The sequence below is a fragment of the Somniosus microcephalus genome, chromosome 16, assembly GCF_052327205.1.
Source record: "Somniosus microcephalus isolate GS21.2 chromosome 16, FLI_Smic_1.0, whole genome shotgun sequence".
Taxonomy (NCBI): Eukaryota; Metazoa; Chordata; class Chondrichthyes; order Squaliformes; family Somniosidae; genus Somniosus; species Somniosus microcephalus.
The window spans coordinates 101,279,134-101,306,825 of NC_141002.1; the positions used below are offsets into that span (position 1 = coordinate 101,279,134).

Here is a 27,692-nt window from a genome sequence, read left to right on the forward strand (position 1 = left end):
ACACTTCAAGTAAGATTAATACATCAAAGGTAACTAAATGCATCACATGAATAAGTAACTGCTGTAGATTGTCTTGATAAATTGTCATCATTATTATTAGTAACACATGCACACAGTAATGTTTGCGGGTACCACAGGATATTCCATTTAACGATGTACTTGTATTTCAGTGGCAATGTATGTGAAAGAAAAAAGAAAGATCTTGCATTTATATAGCGCCTTTCACAACCTCAAGATGTCCCAAAGCGCTTTACAGCCAATGAAATGCTTTCGAAGCGTAGTCACGGTTGTAATGTAAGAAAAACGTCAGTCAATTTGCGCACAGCAAGCTCCCACACACACCTGTGTGATAATGACCAGATAATCTGTTCTTAATGATGATGGTTGAGATAAGGCTGACATCCCCGGTGCCAGTACTGAGGGAGTGCTGCACTGTCTTTCAGATGAGGCATTAAACCGAGGCCTCGTCTGCCCTCTCAGGTGGATGTAGAAGGTCCCACGGCCACTATTTTGAAGACGAGCAGGGGAGTTCTCCCCGGTGTGTCCTGGGGTCAATATTTATCCCTCAGCCAACATCACCAAAAAACAGATGATCTGATCATTATCACATTGCTGTTTGTGGGAGCTTGCTGTGCGTAAATTGACTCCCACGTTTCCTACATTACAACAGTGACTACACTTCAAAAGTACTTCATTGGCTGTAAAGCTCTTTGGGACGTCCTGAGGTGGTGAAAGGTGCGAGATAAATACAAGTCCTTTTGTTCTTTCTCCTACGTCACCAGTGACGCCGACACCCCGAGAATATATTTTTTAAATTGCCAACATGAATATGGGGGGTTTTAATAAGGGTGAAACTGGCAAGAGGGTCAATAACCAAAGGGCACAGATTTAATATCATTGCCAAAAGAGCCAAAGGGGAGATGAAGAAACATTTCTTTACTCAGCGAGTTGTTGTGATCTGGAACGCGCTGCCTGAAAGGGCGGTGGGAGCAGATTCAATAGTAACTTTCAAAAGGGAGAATTGGACAAATACTTGAAAAGGAAAAATTTGCAGGGCTACGGGGCAAGAGCAGGGGTGAGTGGTACCAATTGGAGAGCTGGAAACACTCAGCAGGTCAGGCAGCATCTGTGGAGAGAGAAACAGAGTTAACGCTTCAGGTCAATGGCCCCTTCGTCAGAACCTGATCAGGTCATCGACCTGAATTGTTAACTCTGTTTCTCTCTCCACAGATGCTGCCTGACCTGCCGAGTGTATCCAGCATTTTCTGTTTCTGTAGTGTATGTACCCGTCTACCTTTAAGGGAACTATTGAATGTAACCGTTCACCTTTAAGAGAACTACTTTAGGTGTGGCACTATTTGTTTGGCTTCTGTATACTGTAATACCGATAGTGACCACACCAGTATATAAGTGTTGTGGCCGGATTGCTGGGGCAGATTCGCCCGGACCTTCGAATAGTAAAGACCTGTTTGTTTGTTACTTCTGAAGTCTGTGTATTTATTAACTGCACAACCCACAGACTTTACAGTGGCGACGAGTCCGATCGTACCCTGCGGCAAGACTACCAAAGCAACGAAGAGCGTCGAAGAGAGGCAACCGCCCTCGTCGTGCTGCTGAAAGAAAACACGAGGCTGCAGCAGGAGGACGGAGGAAGACTTTAGCAACAAAAGCTTCCATTAGCAACAGGCACTGACTACCCTTCTACCACGGTGCGGAGTGAGCCGATCAGCAGGAAACAAGGCGGCCGCGGAGACTGTGAGTAGGGGAAGGTGTAGAGAATATCCGGAGGATAAGGGCTGTGCACTCGACCACGGTCGAGGGGGGAACGGAGCCGGTCAGAAAGTCGGGTCCAACGGCGTCGTGAGACAGTCGGACCTCGATCGGCGGGAAAAGCCGGGCAGCGCCGCAGCCACGAAGCGCTGAGACTGGGAGTAGGCGTGGGAAGAGAAACCCAGCCGCAGCCGGGGAGGGAAACACCGGTCTGCGAGAGGGTTGGGAGGCGAACAGGAACCGTGCGGGTGGGAGAGAGAGACAGAGCCGAGCAAGGGGAGAGAGACTGCGCGAGAGCCAGTCCAGCGGCTGAGCTGTCCTCCACCAATGGGGTAACCAGAGCCGGTAGAACCGAACGTGCGGGAGTGGGAGAGACAGAGCTGAGCAAGGGGAGAGAGACTGTGCGAGAGCCAGTCCAGCGGCTGAACTGTTCTTCACCAACGGGGCACCCAGCGCCGGTAGAACCGAACGTGCGGGAGAGAGAGCGACAGAGCCGGGTACGGAGAGAGAGACTGCGCGAGAGCCAGTCCAGCGGCTGAACTGTCCTCCGTTAACGGGGTGTACCCAGCGCCGGTAGAGCCGTGCGGGCGGGAGGAAAAGACAGAGCCAAGTAAGGGGAGCTGTGCGAGAGCCAGCCCAGCGGCTGAACCTGTCCGCTGTGGGGAAAGCGTACCCCTTCCACCAGGAAGAAACGCGGGAAGCCGCCATTAGGCGGAGGAGACGACAGAAGCGGGAAACCGCCATTGAAGGGGGCGGGGAGAGAAAGGAAGAGCAGGAAACCGCCATTTTCGCGGGAAAACCGCCATCTTAACTGACATGCCGCCAGTGAAGTGGGCGGGGAGAGAAGGAAAGAGCGGGAAACCGCCATTTTCGCGGGAAAACCGCCATCTTAGAAATAAACAAATAAATAAGAATACTTAAAGAAATACTGGTGCTGCTCCCAAGGGAAGAAAGATGCCTAAGAGAGGGAATATTAACGATTTTAATTCTGAAATAGAAGACTGGGCCACGTACGTGGAGCGCATAGAGATCTATTGCGAAGCCAACAAAATAGAGGAAGACGACAAGGCGATAACATTGCTAAACTCGATGGGGGCAAAAACATACGGGCTCTTGAAGCATCTAATAGCACCAAATAAACCAGCGGATCAGACCTTCGAAGAAATTGTGGCTGTGCTGAAGGACCACTTGAACCCCACACCGTTGATGCTGGCTGAACGATTCAAGTTCTACGCAAGAACGCAGAGGAAAGACGAAAGCAATGCGGAATACTTGGTCGAACTGCGTAGGCTAGCGAAATACTGCCAGTTCGGAGGGAATCTGACAGAAGCGCTGCGGGACAAGTTCGTATGCGGATTGTCCAAAGAAGGAACGCAGAAGCGACTACTGGAAGAGAACGACCTCACACTGGACAGGGCTGTCCTTATAGCTGCATCGCACGAAGCCGCAGCGAAAGGAACGGCGGAAATGCAACTAAAGGCGGCGGCACTCGGGGTGGACCAAATTACTTCAAGCACAACAAAATGCTACCGTTGTGGGAAGACAACGCATGACCAGAATCAATGCTGGTTTAAGAACCAAGAGTGTAGGAAATGTGGCAAACTGGGTCACATCGCGAAGGTATGCCGGTCCGGGAAAAAGACCAACAATCAAAGGAAGCCACCACAAGAAAAGTACAACAAGGTACACAAGGTGGCTGAGAAGAGTTCAGACGAATAGAATTCAGACTCAGACCCAAACAACCAGGAGCTGGGTAGTCTGAGAATCCACAATGTGGGTGAAGAAACGGATCTACAGACCATCTGGGTCATACTAAAAATAGCTGGAGTCCAAGTAAGAATGGAGCTAGACACTGGATCAGCTCTATCAGTCATCAACCGAAGGGACTACCACCGGCTATTCTCTCACATACCTTTAAGAAATACCAAGTTCGTATTACAGACATACACGGGGCATAACGTATACCCCGTGGGGAAAATAAGAGTCAAGGTGAGAGATAGGGGGAAAGAACACCCAAGAATGAACTTGTACATATTACCTGAGGGAGGACCACCGCTTCTAGGACGGGAGTGGATTACGAAAATAGACATGGAATGGCATTACCTAAAAGCCATAATAAGGGAGGACTCGGTGCAAGCTATTAGCTCAGATTCTGAAATGGATGATGATAAGACCAATTCGAATATGGAAGACAAGGCTAAAAGGGACTTGCCGATGATGGGGAAGAAAACGAAGACATGCAGAAGGACTTATGGTACCAAGAAGAATAAAGCTGCAGAGCAGAACTCCAGGTTGACAGAGAATTCTGAGCCTGTTCAAGCAAAGGATTCATCCACGATGGAAGAACACCGAGCTCGGACGCAAACTTATGTCAAAGTACGACAACAATTAGAACAGTTGAGTGACCGTCTCGTACAAGAGATGAAAAATATGGAAAAGTTCTGGGACACCGAATGGGAAAACCTGGAAAGACAACAGAGACAGCTAGCTCAAGCAGAGAGCGACCATAGAGCCATCGTGGCCAAATACCAATCACATTCCCCTGATGCTGTTCAGGAACTAGAATATTTACAGAACGAACCAAAGGAAGAGGAATCTTCAGGAAGCCAGGATTTTATTCCAGTTCTTCTCTACGACTCCTTACAAGCAGAGTGTGAGAAGTTGAAAGAACAGTATGAACAGGCCCAGGCTACAATTCTGGAGGGGGTTAACTCGGCAACCTCCGAAAAGCTAGTTTCAGTAGAAGCATATGAACAACTAAAGGTTGAACATGAGCAAGAAGTCCAAAGGCTGCAGGAAATTCTTGATGAGCTCAAGGCCAAGACAGACTCATCGGTAGAAGTTCCATCCATAGATGAGAAATTAGAGGTGAAAAACATGGCAGAGCATGAAAGACAGGATGTCCAAGAACTCATAAAAACATTGAAGGACACCCAAGACAAATATGAGGCGGCAATGACCGAGGTTCAACAACTTGAAGAACAGATTCAACTGGGAATCCTTTCAGTGGAAGAAAAGGAAACTGTAAGAAACTCAGAGACTGTAAGAATGGTCCCTGAACATGAACTAGAGAGCATCAGGGCGCAACTTTTCCGAGCGCTGAAAGCCAAAGTTCAAGAGGAACAGAAGGTGGAAGTATTGGAGGAAAAGGTGGATGAAATGGAGAAGACTCTGATCCACCGTGTTCCCAGGGAAGAGTTAACGGCCAGCCAACTCCTTCATATGCTGAAGGACAAGACTCTGCAAGGGGAACAATCTGAACACGAGCTTCAATCTTCAGGGGGAACGAGTTCGGAGCTCTCAAAAGTCACGGAGATAGCTGAGGTGGCAACACAAATTTTACAAGGATGCCAAAAGTACGTTGAATCACGTCAAGGTGAACAGAAGAATGTGGAAACCGTTACTTCAGTAGAAGGATTAAATAGCCTGATAACGCAATTCCCGATGGAAGGGAAGGTATTGAACTCACAAATGAGGTCCGTCGTGAAGGAATGGCAGATAACCCAGGAAGAGCGGGATGAATATGAATGCATGAAGAAGTCTTTTCAAGAAAGATGTCTAGGGAAGGAACCACCGTCAGCTAACGTCCAGATGGGTGAGGAGGAAGAAGAAGGCTCTCTCGCTGGCCTAACTCAGGACAAACCCGAATATTACCATGACCTGTTGAGTGACACTGAATATTACGAGGATGTGGTCTGCCCAGCTTGTGATGAAAACTCCCAAAGTGCTGAAATCCGGATGAAGCACTTAAGGTCTAAGGAACATAGAGAGTTGGTGGCGCTACAGCTGGCAGCCGAGAAAGGAGCTCCGAGAGTTTCAAAAAGGCAGAAAAGAAAAAGAAGAAGCAGAAGATAATAACTGTCTAAAATATTAGCACTTCTACCATCTCAGGCGGGACACTACGAAAGGAGCTAAATTAGTTGAAAAACTGGAAAATGTCAAGACAGCCAGTTGGTTGTAAAAGTCCGCACTGCTGGTTCAACAGGACAAAAGTTCAAGCTGTTACGTCAAGAAAAAGGCTATGGAGGAGTCATGCTAGCCAGGTGAACCGGCTACACCAAAGAAATGTTGTTCGGAACGAGTCAAGATCAGAGACTGAATCTATGAACTGTTTCCGCAGAGACTGAACCTGGGAACTGTTCCCACCGAGATTATATCTGTAAATTGTTTTATATGACATTGACTCCACCGAGATTATATCTGTAATTTGTTTTATAGGAAGTTGAAGATATGTATGTTTAACGGGGACTCTGTAAGCAATAAGCTAAAAAGGGAGGATTGTAGTGTATGTACCCGTCTACCTTTAAGGGAACTATTGAATGTAACCGTTCACCTTTAAGAGAACTACTTTAGGTGTGGCACTATTTGTTTGGCTTCTGTATACTGTAATACCGATAGTGACCACACCAGTATATAAGTGTTGTGGCCGGATTGCTGGGGCAGATTCGCCCGGACCTTCGAATAGTAAAGACCTGTTTGTTTGTTACTTCTGAAGTCTGTGTATTTATTAACTGCACAACCCACAGACTTTACAGTTTCTATTTCAGATTTCCAGCATCCGTAGTATTTTGCTTTTGTGATTGGAGAGCTCTTTCAAAGAGCCGGCACAGGCCCAATGGGCCAAATGTTCTCGCTCTGTGCTGCATGATATATTTTTGTTGGTTAAGGTTATCAAGGAATATCCAGTATGGAATACAATACTGGAAAGTGTGAGGTTATGCACTTTGGCAGGAAAAATCGTAGAGCAAGTTATTATCTTAATGGCAAGAAACTAGAAAGTACTGAAGTACAAAGGGATCTGGGGGTCCTGGTGCACGAAACTCAAAAGGTTAGTATGCAGATGCAGCAAGTGATTAAGAAGGCCAATGGAATGTTGGCTTTCATTGCTAGGGGGATAGAATATAAAAATAGGGAGGTATTGCTTCAGTTGTACAAGGTATTGGTGAGACCGCACCTGGAATACTGCATACAGTTTTGGTGTCCATACTTAAGAAAAGACATACTTGCTCTCGAGTCAGTACAAAGAAGGTTCACTCGGTTAATCCCGGGGATGAGGGGATGGACGTATGAGGAGAGGTTGAGTAGATTGGGACTCTACTCATTGGAGTTCAGAAGAATGAGAGGCGATCTTATTGAAACATATAAGATTGTGAAGGGGTTGGATCGGGTGGATGCGGGGAGGATGTTCCCGATGATGGGTGAAACTAGAACTAGGGGGCATAGTCTTAGAATAAGGGGCTGCTCTTTCAAAACTGAGATGAGGAGGAACTACTTCACTCAGAGGGTAGTAGGTCCATGGAATATGCTGCCCCAAAAAGCTGTAGAAGCTACATCATTACATAAATTTAAAACAGAAATAGACAGTTTCCTTGAAGTAAAGGGAATTAAGGGTTACGGGGAGCGGGCAGGAATTTGGACATGAGTCTAGGTTCGGATCGGTCATGGCCCTGTGGGTAGCGGAGCAGGCCCAGGGGCCGTGTAGCCTGATCCTGCTCCTAGTTCGTGTGTCTAATTCTGTTAGATTCAGGAGATGGTTCTGTGATAGTAGATTGGCGGTTAGGATCAGATCAGCCATGATCTTATTGAATGGCGGAGCAGGCTCGAGGGGCCGATTGGCCTACTCCTGCTCCTATTTCTTATGTTCTTATGGAGTAAAGGCGGGGCAATGGAGTTCAAGATACAAATCAGCCATGATCTAATGGCGGAACAGACTTGAGGGGCTACCTCCGTAATCTCCTCCAGCCCTACAAACCTTCGAGATCTCTGCGCTCCTCCAATTCTGGCCTCTTGAGCATCCCGGATTCTAATCACTCCACCATTGGCGGCCGTGCTTTCAGCTGCCTGGGGCCCTAAACTCTGGAATTTCCCTCCCTAAACCTCTCCGCCTCTCTCTCCTCCTTTAAGACGCTCCTTAAAACGTACCTCTTTGACCAAGTCTGCCCTAATTTCTCCTTATGTGGCTCGGTGTCAAATTTTGTTTGATTTACGCTCCTGTGAAGCAGCCTTGGGATGTTTTACTATATTAAAGGCGCCGTATAAATAGAAGTTGTTGTTGTTGGTGTTGTTGAATGGCCTTCTCCTGTTCCTATGAACAGGCGCCACATGAATGGCAGCTCTTTCTTTCTGACGCGGGCTGTGTTTGTGGGTTTTTGTTGCAGTGCCTCCCTGGGCTTTGATTGCCATCGCCATTGTCGCCGTCCTTTTGATTCTCACCTGCTGCTTCTGCATCTGCAAGAAATGCCTTTTGAAGAAGAAGAACAAGAAGAAGGGAAAAGAAAAAGGAGGAAAGAATGCCATGAATATGAAAGACGTGAAGGAGATGGGGAAGTCCGCCAAAGACCAGGTAATGCAGGAAGGGAATCTTGTGAGTAGATAGCTGAAGAGGAATCTTGTTTGCCATTGATAAATTCTTCTTTACGTGATGGTTAAAAGTCATGCATTGTTTTATTGTTCATTGACTTGTATTTAATTAGTAATTAAATGTTTGGTTACAGCTTTCAATTGATTAAAAAGTTGGGGAAAGTATATCCAAAAAAAAATGTCTCCAAGGAATCTTCTGGATCAACATAACCAACTATACCGCCGTACCGAAGTAGATAGAATAATTTTCCCATATCATCTTTGGATAAGGCAAGTCCAATGAAGATGAATATAGTAAATAGTTATTCACTGAAGGTGCTAAATAGTCCTTACCCACCTCTATCCATCCCACCTACTACCAGTCAGGGTCGCAGTCCAACAGCTGTGCAAAACATGGCGGGTTACATCGCCAAGTTCCTCTGGACACACTGGAGGCCGAGAATACACCTCAAGCTCCCAAAACAAAAAAAGAGCTCTCAACTCCCAAACCCGAGCTGTAATACTGGCCGGCCCAGTTCTCAGGGAAGGTGGTCTTGTTTTATTTCCCCCCCAGTGGGTGACGTTAGATGTTGACGCCTCTCTGAGAGTCCCCGTCGCACTCCCCGCTGCCCGGAGACCTCCAGAAAAGACTGATGGATTCAGAAACATCCCAACGGTGAGGCACAAACTTTTTCATTCTAACGGGAGCCCTGTGCTTCCCTGAAGATTCCTCTGGGCCCTCTCCCTAGCGCTGGTGTAATGGGAGGTTCCAGGAACACACATCTCAAGCAAGGTCTGTTTTCATTCTGTTCAACAAAGCTGGTGAGCTTCAATTTTAACAAGCGCTTAAAATGTTGTTCCTTTCTTATCAAGCCCTAGAAATTAGTCTTCAATGTGAATCTTTGGAATTCTCTACCCCAGAGAGCCGTGGATAATTATCAGGTAGTTTATAGGCACTTAAGAGCCTTTTTTCACTTACTTTTTTAATTTCCCTGCATGGCCACGGGATTCACACAGCTCGGGAACCATGTCTGTCAACCTGAGGTGGGAGTTCATTGGCCATTGCTCCAGCTGATTACTTCATAGCATGAAATGTACAGTAAAAGCTCCCACCTGACAGCTGATCACTTTCCTCGGGCAGAAGCTGTTGCTCAGTCCATTTCCAGCACAGGTTCTGCAGGCTGCAAGTGTTTCCAGCAAAGTCTCCATCCAGTCTCGCCTCATTGGAAGAACCTCTCGCACCATTGACAGAATGCTTCTGACAGCTGTACTTCACCTGCTGTCTATTCCAACAACACGGGTGCCATTTAAACAGTCTCACCTTGGGCCTCAGAATCGGACCACGATGAGCCCCCACACCAGCAGCACCAACAACAACACCAACCTTCTCCGCAATCACCTGATGCTGCACAAGACAGAGGGCATCAGCACCCGAGCACGTTGCTGCCCGGGAGGCCAGGAATGGCCTCATCATATCCAGATTTAGTTAACTTGATGCTGTACACCCATATGGCTGCCACATGATGCACCAGGTTGGCACCACCCCATACCAACATCATAAAGCATCCCTACAATGCCCAAGTCATTCCTTTCACAGGGGGGTACCGTTATGTCTCACCATTCACTGCAACACACTAAACCACTTCCAAAGGTACACACAAATCTGTCCAAGTGGACAGTGGACAATCTGAAAGTGGCGAAAATAAAGATTTTTATGTTTGACACCACATTAACAGAAACTTTACATAAACATTGGATAAAACACCCAAGTGGCTACCCTTGTGTGTTGTTAGTTGGTATGAATGCACTAGGATGAGGGTGAGTGTGAGGGGTGGCTAGTGAGATGTGGATGTGATAATGTAGATAGAGAGGGATGGGTAAGTTGGTGTGAGAAGGATGTGCAGGAGTAGGGTGGGGAAGGCAGAGTGATGGGGGTGTGATGAGAGGCACAGCAGGATGCAGTCGAGTGTGGCTTTGTACTAACGTTTCCTGATCTAATGAGATCATTGAAACGTTTACGGCGCTGCACCCAGGTCCTCCTGACCACATCCCTGCTTGTGACCTCCTCTGCAACCTGCAACCAGGCTGTCTTGGTCTGGGGAAGTCCTTTTCCCTTCCGATGGGCGTGCTCTGACTCCCTCCATAAGCATCTGGAGGGAGTCATGGGAGAACCTGGGTGCAGCCCTGTGCCTCTGTGCGGTCATAGTCAGTGTTTGCAGCCCTCCAGTGCTGTAGTGCACTAACAGCACTATGTTACATTGGTATTTAAATGCAATGTGGCCGTGGTCCCTTCAAAGACCCCGGCTGAAAACGCATCATGAATGACGTCACCTTCTCATTGGGCCAGGTAATGCACTGGGCGGGGCTTAAAAAGCCTCGTTAATGTACGTTCATTTTCAGCAGCGGGATGGAGCCAGCCGCGGCGTCGCAACCTGCCACAGACACCACCTGCACCAGGCCCGCCCAGGTAGGCAAAATTCCGGCCACGATTCCCAAAGCTCTCTACCACTGGGGCCTTCCTCATCTCATGTCTAGGCCAGTTGTAGACTCATTGATGGAGATTGATCGCTGTGATTGGCCAACAACTCTTAGTATCCCGCGACTTCCAGGATGGTAGAAGATGAACTAGCTGCACCTTGGTCTGTTTCTGTCTGGCAATTCCTATGTTCCTACATTTGTCAATCAGAATGCTCAATGGCAAACTGTGGATCACACCTGGGGATTCATTACTAACCCACTTTTTATTTTATCATTCACGATTGATCAGGCTGTTGTCGCACGGAATAATATTTGGCCCTTTGGTCGTAAGGGAGATACACCTTCTCGTGGGCAGCAGTGAGAATCAGGCTGAAACAAGGTTGTGGGTTCAAGCCCCATTCCAGAGACTTGAGCACATAATCCAGGCCAACACTCCCAGTGCAGTACTGAAAGGAGCGCCGCACTGTCGGAGGGGCAGTACTGAGGGAGCGCCGCACTGTCGGAAGGGCAGTACAGAGGGAGCGCCGCACTGTCAGAGGGGCAGTACTGAGGGAGCGCAGCACTGTCAGAGGGGCAGTACTGAGGGAGCGCAGCACTGTCAGAGGGGCAGTACTGAGGGAGTGCTGCACTGTCGGAGGGGCAGTACTGAGGGAGCGCCGCACTGTCGGAGGGGCAGTACTGAGGGAGTGCCGCACTGTCGGAGGGGCAGTGCTGAGGGAGCGCCGCACTGTCGGAGGGGCAGTGCTGAGGGAGCGCCGCACTCTCGGAGGGGCAGTACTGAGGGAGCACCGCACTGTCGGAGGGGCAGTACTGAGGGAGCGCTGCACTGTCGGAGGGGCAGTACTGAGGGAGCGCTGCACTGTCAGAGGGGCAGTACTGAGGGAGTGCTGCACTGTCAGAGGGGCAGTACTGAGGGAGCGCCGCACTGTCGGAGGGGCAGTACTGAGGGGGCGCCGCACTGTCAGAGGGGCAGTACTGAGGGAGTGCTACACTGTCAGAGGGGCAGTACTGAGGGAGTGCTGCACTGTCGGAGGGGCAGTACTGAGGGGGCGCCGCAGTGTCGAAGGGGCAGTACTGAGGGAGCGCGGCACTGTCAGAGGGGCAGTACTGAGGGGGCGCCGCACTGTCAGAGGGGCAGTGCTGAGGGAGCGCCGCACTGTCGGAGGGGCAGTACTGAGGGAGCGCCGCACTGTCGGAGGGGCAGTACTGAGGGAGCGCCGCACTGTCGGAGGGGCAGTACTGAGGGAGTGCTGCACTGTCGGAGGGGCAGTACTGAGGGAGCGCTGCACTGTCAGAGGGGCAGTACTGAGGGAGCACTGCACTGTCAGAGGGGCAGTACTGAGGGAGCGCAGCACTGTCAGAGTGTCAGTACTGAGGGAGCACTGCACTGTCAGAGGGGCAGTACTAAGGGAGCGCCGCACTGTCGGAGGGGCAGTACTGAGGGGGCGCCGCACTGTCTGATGGGCAGTACTGAGGGGGCGCTGCACTGTCAGAGGGGCAGTACTGAGGGAGCACTGCACTGTCAGAGGGGCAGTACTGAGGGAGCGCCCCACTGTCAGAGTGTCAGTACTGAGGGAGCACTGCACTGTCAGAGGGACAGTACTGAGGGAACGCCGCACTGTCGGAGGGGCAGTACTGAGGGAGCACTGCACTGTCAGAGGGGCAGTACTGAGGGAGCGCCCCACTGGCAGAGTGTCAGTACTGAGGGAGCACTGCACTGTCAGAGGGGCAGTACTAAGGGAGCGCCGCACTGTCAGAGGGGCAGTACTGAGGGGGCGCCGCACTGTCTGAGGGGCAGTACTGAGGGGGCGCCGCACTGTCGGAGGGGCAGTACTGAGGTGGCGCCGCACTGTCAGAGGGGCAGTACTGAGGGAACGCCGCACTGTCGGAGGGGCAGTACTGAGGGAGCGCCGCACTGTCGGAGGGGCAGTACTGAGGGAGTGCCGCACTGTCAGAGGGGCAGTACTGAGGGAACGCCGTACTGTCGGAGGGACAGTACTGAGGGAACGCCGCACTGTGGGAGGGGCAGTACTGAGGGAACGCCGCACTGTTGGAGGGGCACTACTGAGGGAACGCCACACTGTCGGAGGGGCAGTACTGAGGGAGCGCCGCACTGTCAGAGGGGCAGTACTGAGGGAGCGCCGCACTGTCGCAGGGAGAGTACTGAGGGAGCGCCGCACTGTCAGAGGGGCAGTACTGAGGGAGCGCCCCACTGTCGGAGTGTCAGTACTGAGGGAGCACTGCATTGTCAGAGTGGCAGTACTGAGGGAACGCCGCACTGTCGGAGGGGCAGTACTGAAGGAGCGCTGCACTGTCAGAGGGGCAGTACTGAGGGAGCACTGCACTGTCAGAGGGGCAGTACTGAGGGAGCGCCCCACTGTCGGAGTGTCAGTACTGAGGGAGCACTGCACTGTCAGAGGGGCAGTACTAAGGGAGCGCCGCACTGTTGGAGGGACAGTACTGAGGGAGCGCTGCACTGTCAGAGGGGCAGTACTGAGGGAGCGCTGCACTGTCAGAGGGGCAGTACTGAGGGAGCACTGCACTGTCGGAGGGGCAGTACTGAGGGAGCACCGCACTGTCAGAGGGGCAGTACTGAGGGAGCATCGCACTGTTGGAGGGTCAGTACAGAGGGAGCACTGCACTGTCGGAGGGGCAGTACTGAGGGAGCACCGCACTGTCAGAGGGGCAGTACTGAGGGAGCATCGCACTGTTGGAGGGTCAGTACGGAGGGAGCACTGCACTGTCGGAGGGGCAGTACTGAGGGAGCACCGCACTGTCAGAGGGGCAGTACTGAGGGAGCATCGCACTGTCAGAGGGGCAGTACTGAGGGAGCATCGCACTGTTGGAGGGTCAGTACGGAGGGAGCACTGCACTGTCGGAGGGGCAGTACTGAGGGAGCACCGCACTGTCAGAGGGGCAGTACTGAGGGAGCATCGCACTGTTGGAGGGTCAGTACGGAGGGAGTGCTGCATTGTCGGAGGTGAAGTCATGAAACGGAGGTCCTGGCTCCCTACTCAGCGAATGTAAATGATCCCATGGTGTTAGTCGAAGAATTCTTCCAATGCCCTGGTCAACATTCCTCCCTTAACCAACAGCACCTGAATACACATTAACTGGCCATACATCTCATATACTGTTTGTGGGAGCTTGCTGTACAGAAATTGGCTGTCACATGCCTAAGTAGCAGCGTTTGGAAAATGATTCATTGGGTGTGAGGCACTCTCGGAGGTCCTGAGACCGTGATGAGATTCTAAGGTTCATCCTTTCTTCCATTCCATGGTTCTCATTGAGCATTCATCGCTTATCAAGGTTTGCGTTGCTTCTGGAGCCAGACTTTCAGATAAATCAGTGATAGGAGAAGGCTGGGCTGAGACTCTGGTATGTGCATGGATGAAGGTCTACGCAATGACAAGACACTGTGAGGTGTGGGGGGTCAAAGTGCACAGTGTTTCGGGAACATCTCCTTTAGCACACAGTCCTTTCCCTGATGGAGACAGCCTCGAACAACCATGTGATTACACATGAAGGCCACTGTCCTCAGTTTTGAAAATCACATTCCAGAATAGGGTTTTCCCCTCGCCTCCCCCACCCCCCAACGCTGTGATAAAACTTTCTGATTTAAGGTGTCTTTCTGTCAGCCTTCTTTCAATTTCCAAGCTGTGTACTGCCCTTCCATTGGAAAACATGGCAGGACTTGTCATTCTGGTCAGGGTGTGTGTGATTGTTTATGTGTCTGTATATATTTGTGGGTGTTTGTATATGTGAGTGCATATGTGTGTGTGTGTGTATATATGCGCGTGTCTGTACATGTGTTTGTGTGCGTGCATGTGTGTGTGCAATTATCTGTAGGTGTGTGTGTGTGTGTGTATACACGCTGATGAGTGTGTTTGTGCGTACCCACATGTACGTGTATGTGTGTGTGCATGTCCCCAAGTGTGTAAACGTGCACGTGAGTGTAAGTGCATGTGTGCCTGCACGTATGTGCGTGTGCAACTGCGTGCGCACTTGCACATATGTGTGCATTTGTGCTGTGCATGAGTGTGGAACCAAGGATACGCAGCACACGTGGGATCGACTGCACCAATTAACACGTCCTGTCAGCAAACGCCTTCTCCCACAATCTGCGGCCCAACCCTCTTCGGTATTTCTCAATACTTTGATTTTTTTGACTCGGGTAGAAATAAATTCTCAATTAACCATCTAATAATCTGAGGAAGCTGTGAATAATCTCTGCTGGGGTTATTTTTGGCCACGAGATGTGAATCACTGTACAATCGCAGTGTCAGCCGTGGCTCAGTGGGCAGCGCCCTCGCCTCGGAGTCAGAAGGTTGTGAGGTTCAAATCCCACTCCAGAGACTTGAGCACAGAAATCCAGGCTGACTCTCCCAGTGCAGTGCTGAGGGAGCGCCGCACTGTCGGAGGTGCCGTCTTTCAGATGAGACGTTAAACCGAGGTCCCGTCTGCTCTCTCAGGTGGACGTAAAAGATCCCACGGCCACTATTTCGAAGAAGACCAGGGGAGTTATCCCTGGTGTCCTGGGGCCAATATTTATCCCTCAATCAACATCACTAAAACGGGTTATCTGGTCATTATCGCATTGCTGTTTGTGGGAGCTTGCTGTGCGCAAATTGGCTGCCGCGTTTCCTACATTACAACAGTGACTACACTTTAAAAGTAGTACATTGGCTGTAAAGCGCTTTGGGGCATCTGGTGGTCGTGAAAGGCGCTATAGAAATGCAAGTCTTTCTAAATATGTCTGAAATGGCGTTTGGTATCTGAGTGCTTGAGGTTTTTAGAAGGGATGCAGCTTAACTGAATTGAACCCAGTGACATCAACCCCCCCACAACATCTCACAGTAATATGATGTTCTATCAGATAGCCCTGAAGCAAAATTATTAAACAGGAAGAAATATATATTCCACAGGCAGGACACACTACTTTGAGAGAGAGACTGAACTATAAGCTTACTATTTGTTTTATAAAAGACTTGCATTTCTACAGCGCCTTTCACAACCACCTGACGTCCCAATATACTTCACAGTGACCAGATCATCTGTTTTACTGACGTTGGTTGAGGGATAACTATCAGCCAGGACACCGGGGAGAACTAACCTGCTCTTCTTCGAAATAGTGGCCATGGGATCTTTTACATCCACCTGAGAGAGCAGACGGGGCCTCGGTTTAACATCTCATCCGAAAGACGGCACCTCCGACAGTGCAGCTCTCCCTCAGCACTGCATTGGGAGTGCCAGCCTGGATTATGAGCTCAAGTCCCTGGAGTGGGACTATGAACCCACGACCTTCTGACCCAGAGGCAAGGGTGCTACCCACTGAGCCACAGCTGGCACTATTTGTACCTGATATGATGGTGATAAGGCTGCCGAAAAGTGCCATTTAATTTATGCAATGGAGTCCACTTAGAATGAACCATTAAAACAAATAATTGGTAATCTCCTCCGGCTCTACAACGCTCCGAGATCTCTGCACTCCTCTAATTCCCTTGCGCATCCTTTAAGATGTTCCTTAAAACCTACCTCTTTCACCAAACTTTTAGTCACCTGTCCTAATATCTCTTTATGTGGCTCGGTGTCAAAATTTGTTTGATATTCGCTCCTGTGAGGCGCATTGGGTCATTTTATTACATTAAAGGTGCTATATAAATGCAGGTTGCTGTTGTTATCTTCTTCTTAGGCAGTCCCTCGGAACCGAGGATGACTTGCTTCCACATTAAAAATGAGTTCTCAGGTGACTGATGAGTCCAATGCGGGACCTACAGTCTCTGTCACAGGTGGGGCAGACGGTGGTTGAAGGGGCGGGTGGGTGGGGTGCTTGGGTTGACCTGCGCTCCTTCCGCTGCCTGCGCTTGGCTTCCGCTTGCTCCCGGCGAAGAGACTCGAGGTGTTCGGCGCCTTCCCGGATGCTTCTCCTCCACTTTGTGCAGTCTTGGGTCAGGGATTCCCAGGTGTCGATGGGGATGTTACACTTTTTCAAGGAGGCTTTGAGGGGGTCCTTGAAGCATTTCCTCTGCCCACCTGGGACTCTCTGGTCATGCCGAAGCTCCGAGTAGAGTGCTTGTTTTGGGAGCCTCGTATCGGGCATGCGGACAATGTGACCCATCCATCGGAGCTGATTGAGCGTGGTCAAAGCTTCGATGCTGGGGATGTTGGCCTGAGCAAGAACACTGACGTTGGTGCGCCTATCCTGCCAATGGATTTGCAGGATCTTGCGGAGGCAGCGTTGGTGGTACCTCTCCAGTGCTTTGAGGTGCATACAGCAGGGCGGGTATTACTACTGCTCTGTAGACCACGAGCTTAGTGCCGGGTTTGAGGGCCTGGTCTTCAAACACTCTCTTCCTCAGGCGACCGAAGGCTGCACTGGCACACTGAAGGTGGTGTTGTTGTTATAGGGCAGGCCCGATAATCAGTTCTATTGAAGTAACAGGCGCCCGGTGCCACGACACCTGTTTTTGTGTTCCGGTCCATTTCCAATTTCACCCACCCCACTACTTGCGATCTCTGATTTCACAAAACATTTTGTAGCAGGTGAAGCTGAAGTTCTCAAGATGCCTTCGAGAAGTGTTGGCCACTTAAAATGTCAGCAGACACCACTTTGAAATGCTAACTGTTTGGGTTGGATTAAAGCACTCAGGGAAGTTTGCAATTACACACGATGCACTTTGTTAAATCACCTGAAAATGTTTCAAAACACTTCCCTTCGAGGGCGCGTGTCTGTTTGCGGAAACGTTTTGCCGCTGAAGATGGCTAAATATTTCCAATGCTTTCCCCGCCACCAACCTGCGTGTCGGAGAGAGGGGAAAACGCGGTTTCAAAGTTATTTTTGCAGAAGCTTTGAATCAGATAACGGTAAATGAATCGTTAGGGGCTCGCTGTGCAAAGTTGACGCACGGAATCTTCGAGCCTGTTCTTACTGGGATTAATCAGGAAGGGGAAAATAGAATACGAAAGTAAACTTGCAGCAAACATAAAGACAGACTGCAAAAGCTTTTATCGGTATATCAGGAGGAAAAGACTGGTAAAATCCCAAGTCGGTCCCTTGCAGTCCGATTCGGGAGAATATATAATGGAGAATAAGGAAATGGCAGACCAATTAAACTCATACTTTGGTTCTGTATTCACAAAGGAGGACACAAATAACCTCCCAGGAATATCGGCAAACATAGGGACTAATGAGAGGGAGGAGCTGACAGAAATTAGTATCTCTAGGGATATGGTGTTGGGTAAGTTGAGGGGACTGAAGGCCGACAAATCCCCGGGGCCTGATAAACTACATCCTAGGGTACTTAAGGAGGTGGCCCTGGAGATAGCAGATGCTCTAAGGATCATCTTCCGGAACTCCATTGACTCGGGAACAGTACCCGTGGATTGGAGGGTAGCTAATGTTACCCCAATATTTAAAAAGGGGGGTAGAGAGAAAGCAGGGAATTATAGACCAGTAAGCCTTACATCGGTTGTGGGCAAAATGCTAGAGTCCATTATTAAGGATAAAATAGCGGAGCACTTGACAAATGGGGAAAGGATCGGACAGAGTCAACATGGATTTACAAAGGGTAAATCGTGTTTGACTAATCTGCTGGAATTTTTTGAGGAAGTAACTGGTAAAATAGATGGGGGAGAGCCAGTGGATGTGGTGTACCTTGACTTCCAGAAAGCCTTCGATAAGGTTCCACACAAAAGATTATCATGCAAAATTAAGGCTCATGGGATTGGGGGCAAGGTATTAACGTGGATAGAGAACTGGCTGGCGGATAGAAAACAGAGAGTTGGAATAAACGGCTCGTTTTCGGAGTGGCAGGCAGTGACCAGCGGGGTGCCGCAAGGATCTGTCCTGGGACCCCAGCTGTTCACAATATATATAAATGATCTGGATCAGGGAATTGGATGCAATATTTCCAAATTCGCTGACGACACTAAACTAGGAGGAGGGGTGGGCTCTGATGAGGATGTCAGGAGGCTACAGTGCGATTTGGACAGGTTGGGGGAATGGGCGGATACGTGGCAGATGCACTATAATGTGGATAAATGCGAGGTTATCCACTTTGGGGGTAAAAACAGGAGGGTAGATTATTATCTAAATGGCAATAGATTGGGAGATGGGGAAGTGCAGAGGGACCTGGGTGTTCTTGTGCACCAGTCACTGAAGGAGAGCATGCAGGTGCAACAGGCGATTAAGAAGGCAAATGGTATGTTGGCCTTCATATCAAGGGGGTTCGAGTATAGGAATAGGGATACCTTACTACAGCTGTACAAGGTGCTGGTGAGACCGCATCTGGAGTATTGTGTACAGTTTTGGTCGCCCCATCTGCGGAAGGATGTTCTTGCCATGGAAAGAGTGCAGCGGCGATTCACCAGGCTGATACCTGGAATGGCGGGAATGACCTACGAGGAGAGATTGAATAGTTTGGGCTTGTACTCACTGGAGTTTAGAAGATTGAGAGGGGATCTCATCGAAACATATAAAATTATGGCAGGCCTGGACAGGCTGAATTCAGAGAGAATGTTTCCAATGGCAGGGGAGCACAGAACCAGGGGCCACAGTCTAAAAATAGCGGGCAAATCATTTAAAACAGAGATGAGGAAGAATTTCTTCACTCAAAGAGTGGTGAGCCTGTGGAATTCCCTGCCACAGAGGGCTGTGAAGGCTAATTCAATAAATATTTTCAAGAGAGAATTGGATATATTTCTGAAGGCTAAGGGGATTAAGGGTTACGGAGAAAAGGCGGGGACGGGGTACTGAACTGGTAAGATCAGCTAAGATCTCAGACGAAGATCAGCCATGATCTCATTGAATGGCGGAGCAGGCTCGAAGGGCCGAATGGCCTACTCCTGTTCCTATCTCTATGTTTCTATGTTTACTGAACTATTGATGTTGCAGGACCTGGAGAACTCACTCTATGGGGGCGATTTTCCCAGCCCCGAGGAGGCGCGTTTGGAACTCAACCCAAACCCCAACCCACCTCCATTGGGAAAATCGCCCCCAAAGTGACTCTTAAAATTGCCAGTGTCTCATCGCAAGCTACTGAAATAATTATATTTTGATTCATTTATATAGTAAATTAAACTGTACACCAGAAATGTACCTTATTTACAAGGATCTCCAAAAGATCCCAGAGCACTTGGGAAAAATCTATGTCAATGATTGGGCACGCTGAGGTGAGAGACAATTGCGATGGCTATGCTCTCTTTATTGAGCTCATTTCTCCACGTTTGCCCCGGTCTCTTTATTTACTGCTTGCGTGTGGTTGCTATAATTTTTATTTCTTCCTTCTATGTCCTTCCTTATCTGTGTTGTATCTCATGACTGTTCTGGATTGTCCACTGCGGTAGGTTTATTTCAATGCTTGGATTGCATATTCTTCTCACGCTTTAACCAGCTTGCGTCCCTGATTCTAGTTTTCTTCTGTAAGATAGTTTAGTTCTCTCGCACATTTTTTTTGGCGCTGAACCAACTTTAATTGGAAGGATAATAATGGTCTTTTTTGCTCGAAATTCTCAGCCAATTCTGAATGCAAAAAAAATAATGAATGCGAAACCCTAGCCGAAATTGAGAACGATTGCCTAGGTTTCTCATTTCTTTCAATGATATATTTAAGCACGTTTTAGAATGTTTTCTTTTTTACCTCAGCATCCTTTTATTTTCTTTATGCCTCTGTGTGAACGTCCTGGGATGATTTTCTACATTAACGTTGCTCTATGAATGGTGATCAATCTCCCCTGGCACACACCAGCACGGACAGGAGGATGGCTAGACACTTTGAGAGTGAGGAAACAATAATTGTTGTTGAGTTTAGAAGGGTGAGGGGTGATCTGATCGCAGTCTTTAAAATGGGATTCCATAGGGTAGATATAGAGAGAAACTATTTCCTCAGTTTGGGGAATCCAGACTAAGAAGGGGCATAATCTTCAAATTAGAGATAGACTATTTAGGAGTGAAATTTCACACAAAGGGTTGTGGAAATCTGGAACTCTCTCCCCCAAAAGGCTGTGGACGCTGGGGGTCAATTGAAACTTTCAAGACTGAGGTCGATAGATTTTTACTGGGTAAGGGTATCAAGGTATATGGAGCAAAGGCGGGTAAATGGAGTTGAGGTGCAGATTAGCCACGATCTGATTGAATGGCAGGACAGGCTCGAGGGGCTGAATGGCCTCCTCCCGTTCCTATATGGACTATGGCCAAGAAGGAAGGCAAATCTGGTCCAAGGGCTTTCAAGCACTTCTACGAAAATGGGATGGCCATGGGGTCCTCTTAATTACACTTTTAGGAACAATTGTACCAGGAAAGCTGAGGGTCATGCTCAACACGAGGAGGTGTATAAAAACAGCTCCACCCATACACAGAGACGCATAATATCCCTCTGTGAGTTGGCGGAGAGTAGCAATCATGAAGTATGATAGCACATAAGCTCCAAGAGATATGTTGTCCTTTCACTCACACACACTGCCTTTAAGAGTAAATTCAATCTCAGGTGATTCATTTTGAGCTCTAAAGTTTGAGTTTGAGACAAAGGGCAGTGGAAATCTGGAACTCTCTCCCACCAAAGAGCTATTCAGGTCGGGGGAGGTGGGGGGGGAGCGGTCAACTGGAAATGTCAACACTGAGATTTTTGTTGGGTATTAAGGGTTACAGAATCAAGGCGGGTAAATGGAGTTGAGATACAGATCAGCCATGATTGAATTGAATGGCGGAACAGGCTCAAGGGGCTGAATGGCCTCCTCCCATTCCTGTATAACAGGCTCGAGGGGCTGAATGGCCTCTTCCCGTTCCTGTGTAACAGGCTCGCGGGGCTGAATGGCCTCTTCCCATTCCTGTGTAACAGGCTCGAGGGGCTGAATGGCCTCTTCCCGTTCCTGTGTAACAGGCTCGCGGGGCTGAATGGCCTCTTCCCATTCCTGTGTAACAGGCTCGAGGGGCTGAATGGCCTCCTCCTGTTCCTGTGTAACAGGCTCAAGGGGCTGAATGGCCTCCTCCTGTTCCTGTGTAACAGGCTCGAGGGGCTGAATGGCCTCTTCCCGTTCCTGTGTAACAGGCTCGAGGGGCTGAATGTCCTCTTCCTGTTCCTGTGTAACAGGCTCGAGGGGCTGAATGGCCTCCTCCCATTCAATGGCCTCCTCCTATTCCTGTGTAACAGACTCGAGGGGCTGAATGGCCTCCTCCCGTTCAATGGCCTCCTCCTGTTCCTGTGTAACAGACTCGAGGGGCTGAATGGCCTCCTCCCGTTCAATGTCCTCCTCCTGTTCCTGTGTAACAGGCTTGAGAGGCTGAATGGCCTCCTCCTGTTCCTATGTAACAGGTTAGGCCCGTGCTGGTCCAAATCGGGTCGCATAGAGGCCACAACTTGTGCATTCATTCCAACTATACGCATAACTGATTGGTCTTAATATTGCAATACTTAAGTCCTCGGTGTTATTGTAAAATCGCTATGTTCTATTCTTGACGAGTGAAGCACATCTATTATCCTTAAAATCTCAAGTTGGTTTGAAGCTGAGAATTGGGAAGTGGAGCGGTATTTAGGAGCAACATGTACTTTGGTGCTGTTGGCATGTACCAGCTCTGTTAGCTTAGTGAAGTAATCATGAGTAAAAAGCCCAAACTCAAAGCAGTCTCAGGACGAAACATATTTGGCCGTAATTTTGGCTCGAAGGTAAAAAAAAATTAAGCTTGCATAAATCCAATATCATTTATAGTTAGTGCATGGAACGCTGGACTGAGTTCTGATATACTATCTTGCCTGTTAACAGCATGTTCTGTCTACAATTTTCATATAAGGATATCGTTAATGGATCTGAATTTGGTTTAATATCAAGTTGACAAGTGCTCGGCAGCTTTAGATGGTGTTTGCAAATTTAAAGTACTTGCCTGCGATACCCTGTGGGATTGTGCACTTTGCGCCGGCTCTCTGCTGATTTGAAAACCTCCCAGTAGCAACAATATAACAAAGCTATAGTTTTGTGCCGGGGCTAATGAAGATTAAATCATCCACTGCCTGCTTGTAATAGCTTTTCAATAGAGTCAGAGATTGACTCGCCACCTTTGAATCTCCGTCAAAGGGAACAAGCAATGCATTCTAACATGCCTTCCCCTGCTCACAGGCGCTGAAGGATGATGATGACGACGATGATGCAGAGACAGGCTTGACCGCAGAAGGGAAGGAAGAAGAAAAGGAAGAGGAGAAACTCGGGAAGCTCCAGTTCTCTTTGGATTACGACTTTCAGAACAATCAGGTGCAGTGAGATTCCTCCGAAATATGTTGCCCAGAGAAAAGAAAATGGCAGATTTTGGGTTCTATCTAGCGGGCTGATGTAGAAAAGCCATTGGGCTGGATTTTGTCAATGGGGATGTGATGGAGGCAGGACTCCCACTTTTTGGGTTGTAGTCCCGCCTCCATCGACTTGTGGCCAACCCACGCTATTTTCACTTGATTGACCTTGTTAAGCCCGCCCAGCGGGCTCAGCAGGCCAATTAAGGGACACCTGATTACTGGTGACATCAGTGATTGACATTTCATCTGTCAAGAGCCTTTGACAGATGAAAAATCAGCGTTTGACAGCTCTGTGAAGTTGTCAAACACTGACAATCTGACTTCTAACTTGAGTCCTTCTCCACAGACTCAGTTAGAGAGCTCTCCAGACCAGAAAGCAGAGGCTGCAGCTTTTGACAGTTCAGCGGCCATTCTGCTTTCTGTGCCGGTGAGCTGAGGGACTCCCGAGAACTGAAGGGAGGAAGCCTGCAGGGGAAAGTAAAGGTAAGTAAAACTTAGTAAAACACTTTACACTTACCTCACACACTTACCTCTGCACACACGCACCCATCACTCACCTGCACAACGGACATCTCGACCCCTCCAACCCCTGCACACCGACGGTCCACCTCGCTAACTTGGCGTGGTTCAGAGCCGTCGGGAAGCCCACACTTCAGGGCTAAAAATAGGGATTAGGCAAAAATCTGCCTGTTAATTGGCACTAATCCCCTTCCCGCCTCGGGGAGGCAGCTCCCAGCACAGGTCAGATACCCGCCTCCTGGGACATTGGCACGGAGGCGGGTTGGGGTGGGATGGGTTCCTGCCCCCCGATTCTGCAATTTTCCCACCACTCCTGCCTCCAAACCCACCTCCCCGGGGCTTGGAAATTCGAGCCCATTGTCTTTAATCTACCCACAAAACCATTAAATTAGGAAGGCAAATGGAATGGTGGTCTTTATTGCAAGGGGGATGGAGTATAAAAGTAGGGAAGTCCTGTTACAACTGTACAGGATGCTGGTGAGACCACACCTGGAGTACTGCGTACAGTTTTGGTCTCCTTATTTAAGGAAGGATATACTTGCATTGGAGGCAGTTCAGAGAAGGTTCACGAGGTTGATTCCTGAGATGAAGGGGTTGACGTATGACGAAAGGTTGAGCAGGTTGGGCCTATACGCATTGGAGTTTAGAAGAATGAGAGGGGATCTTATTGAAACATATAAGATTCTGAGGGGGCTTGACAGGGTAGATGCAGAGAGGATGTTTCCCCCTCATGGGGGAATCTAGAATTAGGGGGCATAGTTTCAGAATAAGGGGTCGCCCATTTAAAACGGAGATGAGGAGGAATTTCTTCTCTCAGAGGGTGGTGAATCTTTGGAATTCTCTTCCCCAGAGAGCTGTGGAGGCGGAGTCAGTGAATATATTCAAGGCGGAGATAGACAGATATTTGAGCTACAGGGAGTCGAGGGTTATGGGGAGCGGGCAGGAAAGTGGAGTTGAGGCCAAGATCAGATCAGCCATGATCTTATTGAATGGCGGAGCAGACTCGAGGGGCCGAATGGCCGACTCCTGCTCCTACATCTTATGTTCTTATATTTTATTAGGAAAGGCAGCGAGTACATTGTTTATTTTGAGTAGAGCAAGATTTTATCCCTGCCCATAAGCATTGGCTTTAGATTGGCGCATGTCTTAGCATCAGAAGAATGGCGGCTTTGGAGATCTGCTCCCGACTCCTGCCGTGAGAGTGTCCAGTCAATATGCTCTCTTAGTCTCTGTGGCTTCCTTAGAGAGGAGAATGCGCAATCAAATCATTCAGGCCTTGCTGCAAAAAGCAAGTGGACCTTTTACACAAAAACAATGGGGCCTAAATCCTGGCGTCAGACCGGTCAGGCCTGAGCACCATCCTAAATTCGTCCTCGGGCCTCATTGACATAATTCAGGCAAGCTTCGGGTGTCTCAATGCATTTCTCAAAGTTGGGGCCTAGCCAACTGCAGCTTGAGCAGAGGCCTATGGGAAAGAGGGGGGTGGGAGAGATCCGGAGGGTGGCGGAAGGGGAGGGTGCGAACGGATCTCCTCCTTCTGAATTCCATGAAAGATGACATTTCTGAAAGTTTCGGGGCCTTTTTCCCAAGTCGGGTCGAACCAGCAGCTCACTTATGGACCCAATGGTCAGGCCCCGGAAATAATAGTCGGAGGTTGCGAAACACAAGCACTGTAACATTGACACAAAAGGCGTCAAGGGGTATGGTATTGAGATAGAGGATCAGCCATGATCATATTGAATGGCAGAGCAGGCTCGAAGGGCCGAATGGCCGACTCCTGCTCCTATGTTTCTATGTAAACAAATTTACAAGTCCGGGTTGTAAATTTCAGGCAGCCACCACGAATGTCTAAAAAAACAGGACCCCGAACAATTTAGCAGTGGCTGGGACGCCCTGTATAAATCGGTTGTCATTGCATCCCTTTCATAACCCAATACTCTACGCCTCAAAGTCTTTCCAACTCTGCCTACAATTTCTTTCCCAATAAGCGCAGATAAACAATGACACTTGATGCCGCCCCACTATCGAAAACAGTCACTAATACCCCAATGCTTCTAATACTCAGGCATTTGCTCCTAACAGACTTCCCCTAAAAGAAGATGGATGTTCCTCGCTGACTCGTCAGTCCACTGCAGAAACATCCAATAATAGAAACGCTCAGGGCAGCCTACAGACCTCATCCGTCTCCTGGGACCCATTGCAAATGATTAGAAATGGGTCTGAATGAATTTCCTGCAGTCTCTTGTATTAATGTCAGTCTCATGGGTACATTAATGAGGTGCATTTGTGTCTGAGTGTGGGCCTTCTAGCCACTTCGCTTCTGGTTTTTTTTTTGATGATGCAGGAAAGCACCAAGTAAGATCTGCGCTGCTCCAAGGAGAATTTACAGTATGTGAGCTCAAATTAGTTTAATGTTTAAAAATAGAGCTAAATACCACTCGCACTGGAGTGACTGCTTTAGAATATGGAGGGGGGGGAGACGGAGCACTGTGGGCTGCATCAATAAAGCGCAGCTAATTTTCATCCAAGATTCTATTTATTTTTTTAAGCAAACTGCATCCAAAGGAATACTGGTCGCTGATTAAATCTGCAGTTATTCTTTAATTGATAGTTATCCTCGATAGAAAATAGCATTTGGTTGAGTTAGACAGCTGTCACTCAAGATAGCGTGACAGCGATTAGTTTTCTTTTCACATGTAATTACGTTCATGATCTTGAATCGGTTCTGTTAGTCTAGTTTATTACAGGGCTGGACTGTTGTCCCTTAATCTGTACCAGTGATCGGATTAAAATGCCGAATCCAGGCGAGAACCTTTGATTGAAACAACCTGACCCTTGTGTTGGTATTGGTACAAGTATTTAAGCAAAAGCAAAATACTGCGGATGCTGGAAATCTGAACTAAAAACAGAAAGCGCTGGGAACATTCAGCAGGCCAGGCAGCATCTGTAGAGAGAGAATAACAGAGTTAACGTTTCGGGTCGATGACCCTTTGTCAGAACTGGAAAAAGTTGGAGATGGAACAGGTTTTTAAGCAAGTGTAGGGGCAGGGAAAGGGGGGAGGGGAGGAAAGAACAAAAGGGAAGGTCTGTGATAGGATGGAAGGCAGGAGAGATTAAGAGACAAAAGGGATGATGGTGTGAGGCAAAAGGAGATGGTAATGGGACAAGTTAAGAAACAAACGATGAGTTTCTCCGTCTCCGCCGTATCTGCTCCGACAATGCCACCTTCCACACCAGTGCTTCTGACATGTCTTCCTTTTTCCGCAACCGAGGATTCCCCTCTACCGTGGTTGACACGGCCCTCGACCGTGTCAGTTCTATCTCCCGCACTTCTGCCCTCACCCCTGCCCCTCCCTCCCGGAACCACGATAGGGTTCCCCTTGTCCTCACCTTTCACCCCACCAGCCTCCACATTCAACGGATCATCCTCCGCCATTTCCGCTACCTCCAAAGTGATCCCACCACCAAACGCATCTTCCCCTCCCCTCCCCTTTCAGCATTCCGTAGGGACCGCTCCCTCTGAGACACCCTAGTCCACTCCTCTATCATCCCCAACAGCCCTTCCCCTTTGCCTGGCACCTTCCCGTGCAAGCGCAGGAGATGTAACACCTGCCCCTATACCTCCCCCCTTCCCACTGTCCAGGGCCCCAAACACCCCTTCCAGGTGAAACAGCGATTTACTTGTACTTCTTGCAATCTAGTATACTGTATTCGCTGCTCACGAGGCGGTCTCCTCTACATTGGGAAGACCAAACGCAGATTGGGTGACCGCTTTGCGGAACACCTCCGTTCAGTCCGTAAGGGTGACCCCGAGCTTCCAGTTGCCTGTCATTCCCACTCGGACCTCACCGTCCTTGGCCTCTTGTATTGTTCCACGGAAGCTCAACGTAAGCTCGAGGAACAGCACCTCATCTTCCGATTAGGCACTTTGCAGCCTTCCGGCCTCAATATCGAGTTCAACAATTTCAGATCATAGCCTCGGCTCCTATTACATTTTTACTTATATTTTTTTTCCACCCCTTTGTTTTGGGTCTTCCCTTCCCCCCCCCCTTCCTTTTTTTTCTCTCTCCCACATGGCAGCTGTCTCCCATCCTGCCAGTACACTTCACACCTAATCTGAGCTGTCTTTTGTCTCCACTGTCCTATTACCATCTCGTCTGGTTTTGAATACCTCTTTACTTCTTTTGTTCTATCGCAGCCCTGCCTTCGATCTATTTCATTTCCTTTCCAGTTTTGAAAAAGGGTTTCGACCCGAAACGTTGACTCTAATTTCTCTCCACGGATGTTGCCTGACCTGCTGAGTTTTTC

At 48.9% G+C, this 27,692-nt stretch overlaps 1 protein-coding gene across 2 annotated transcripts in view; it reads left to right on the top strand.

Moving 5' to 3' along the window:
• The window catches only part of syt1a (synaptotagmin Ia), a 651,724-nt gene that overhangs the window by 574,695 nt on the left and 49,337 nt on the right, over positions 1-27,692 (top strand). Inside the window, exons 4-5 of one of the 2 annotated variants that reach the window (XM_086009557.1) lie at positions 7,929-8,113; positions 22,696-22,827. In XM_086009557.1, coding sequence (XP_085865683.1) covers positions 7,929-8,113; positions 22,696-22,827 — 317 coding nt within the window. The remainder of the gene's footprint in view (positions 1-7,928; positions 8,114-22,695; positions 22,828-27,692) is intronic. The other variant, XM_086009558.1, reaches the window with a different exon arrangement.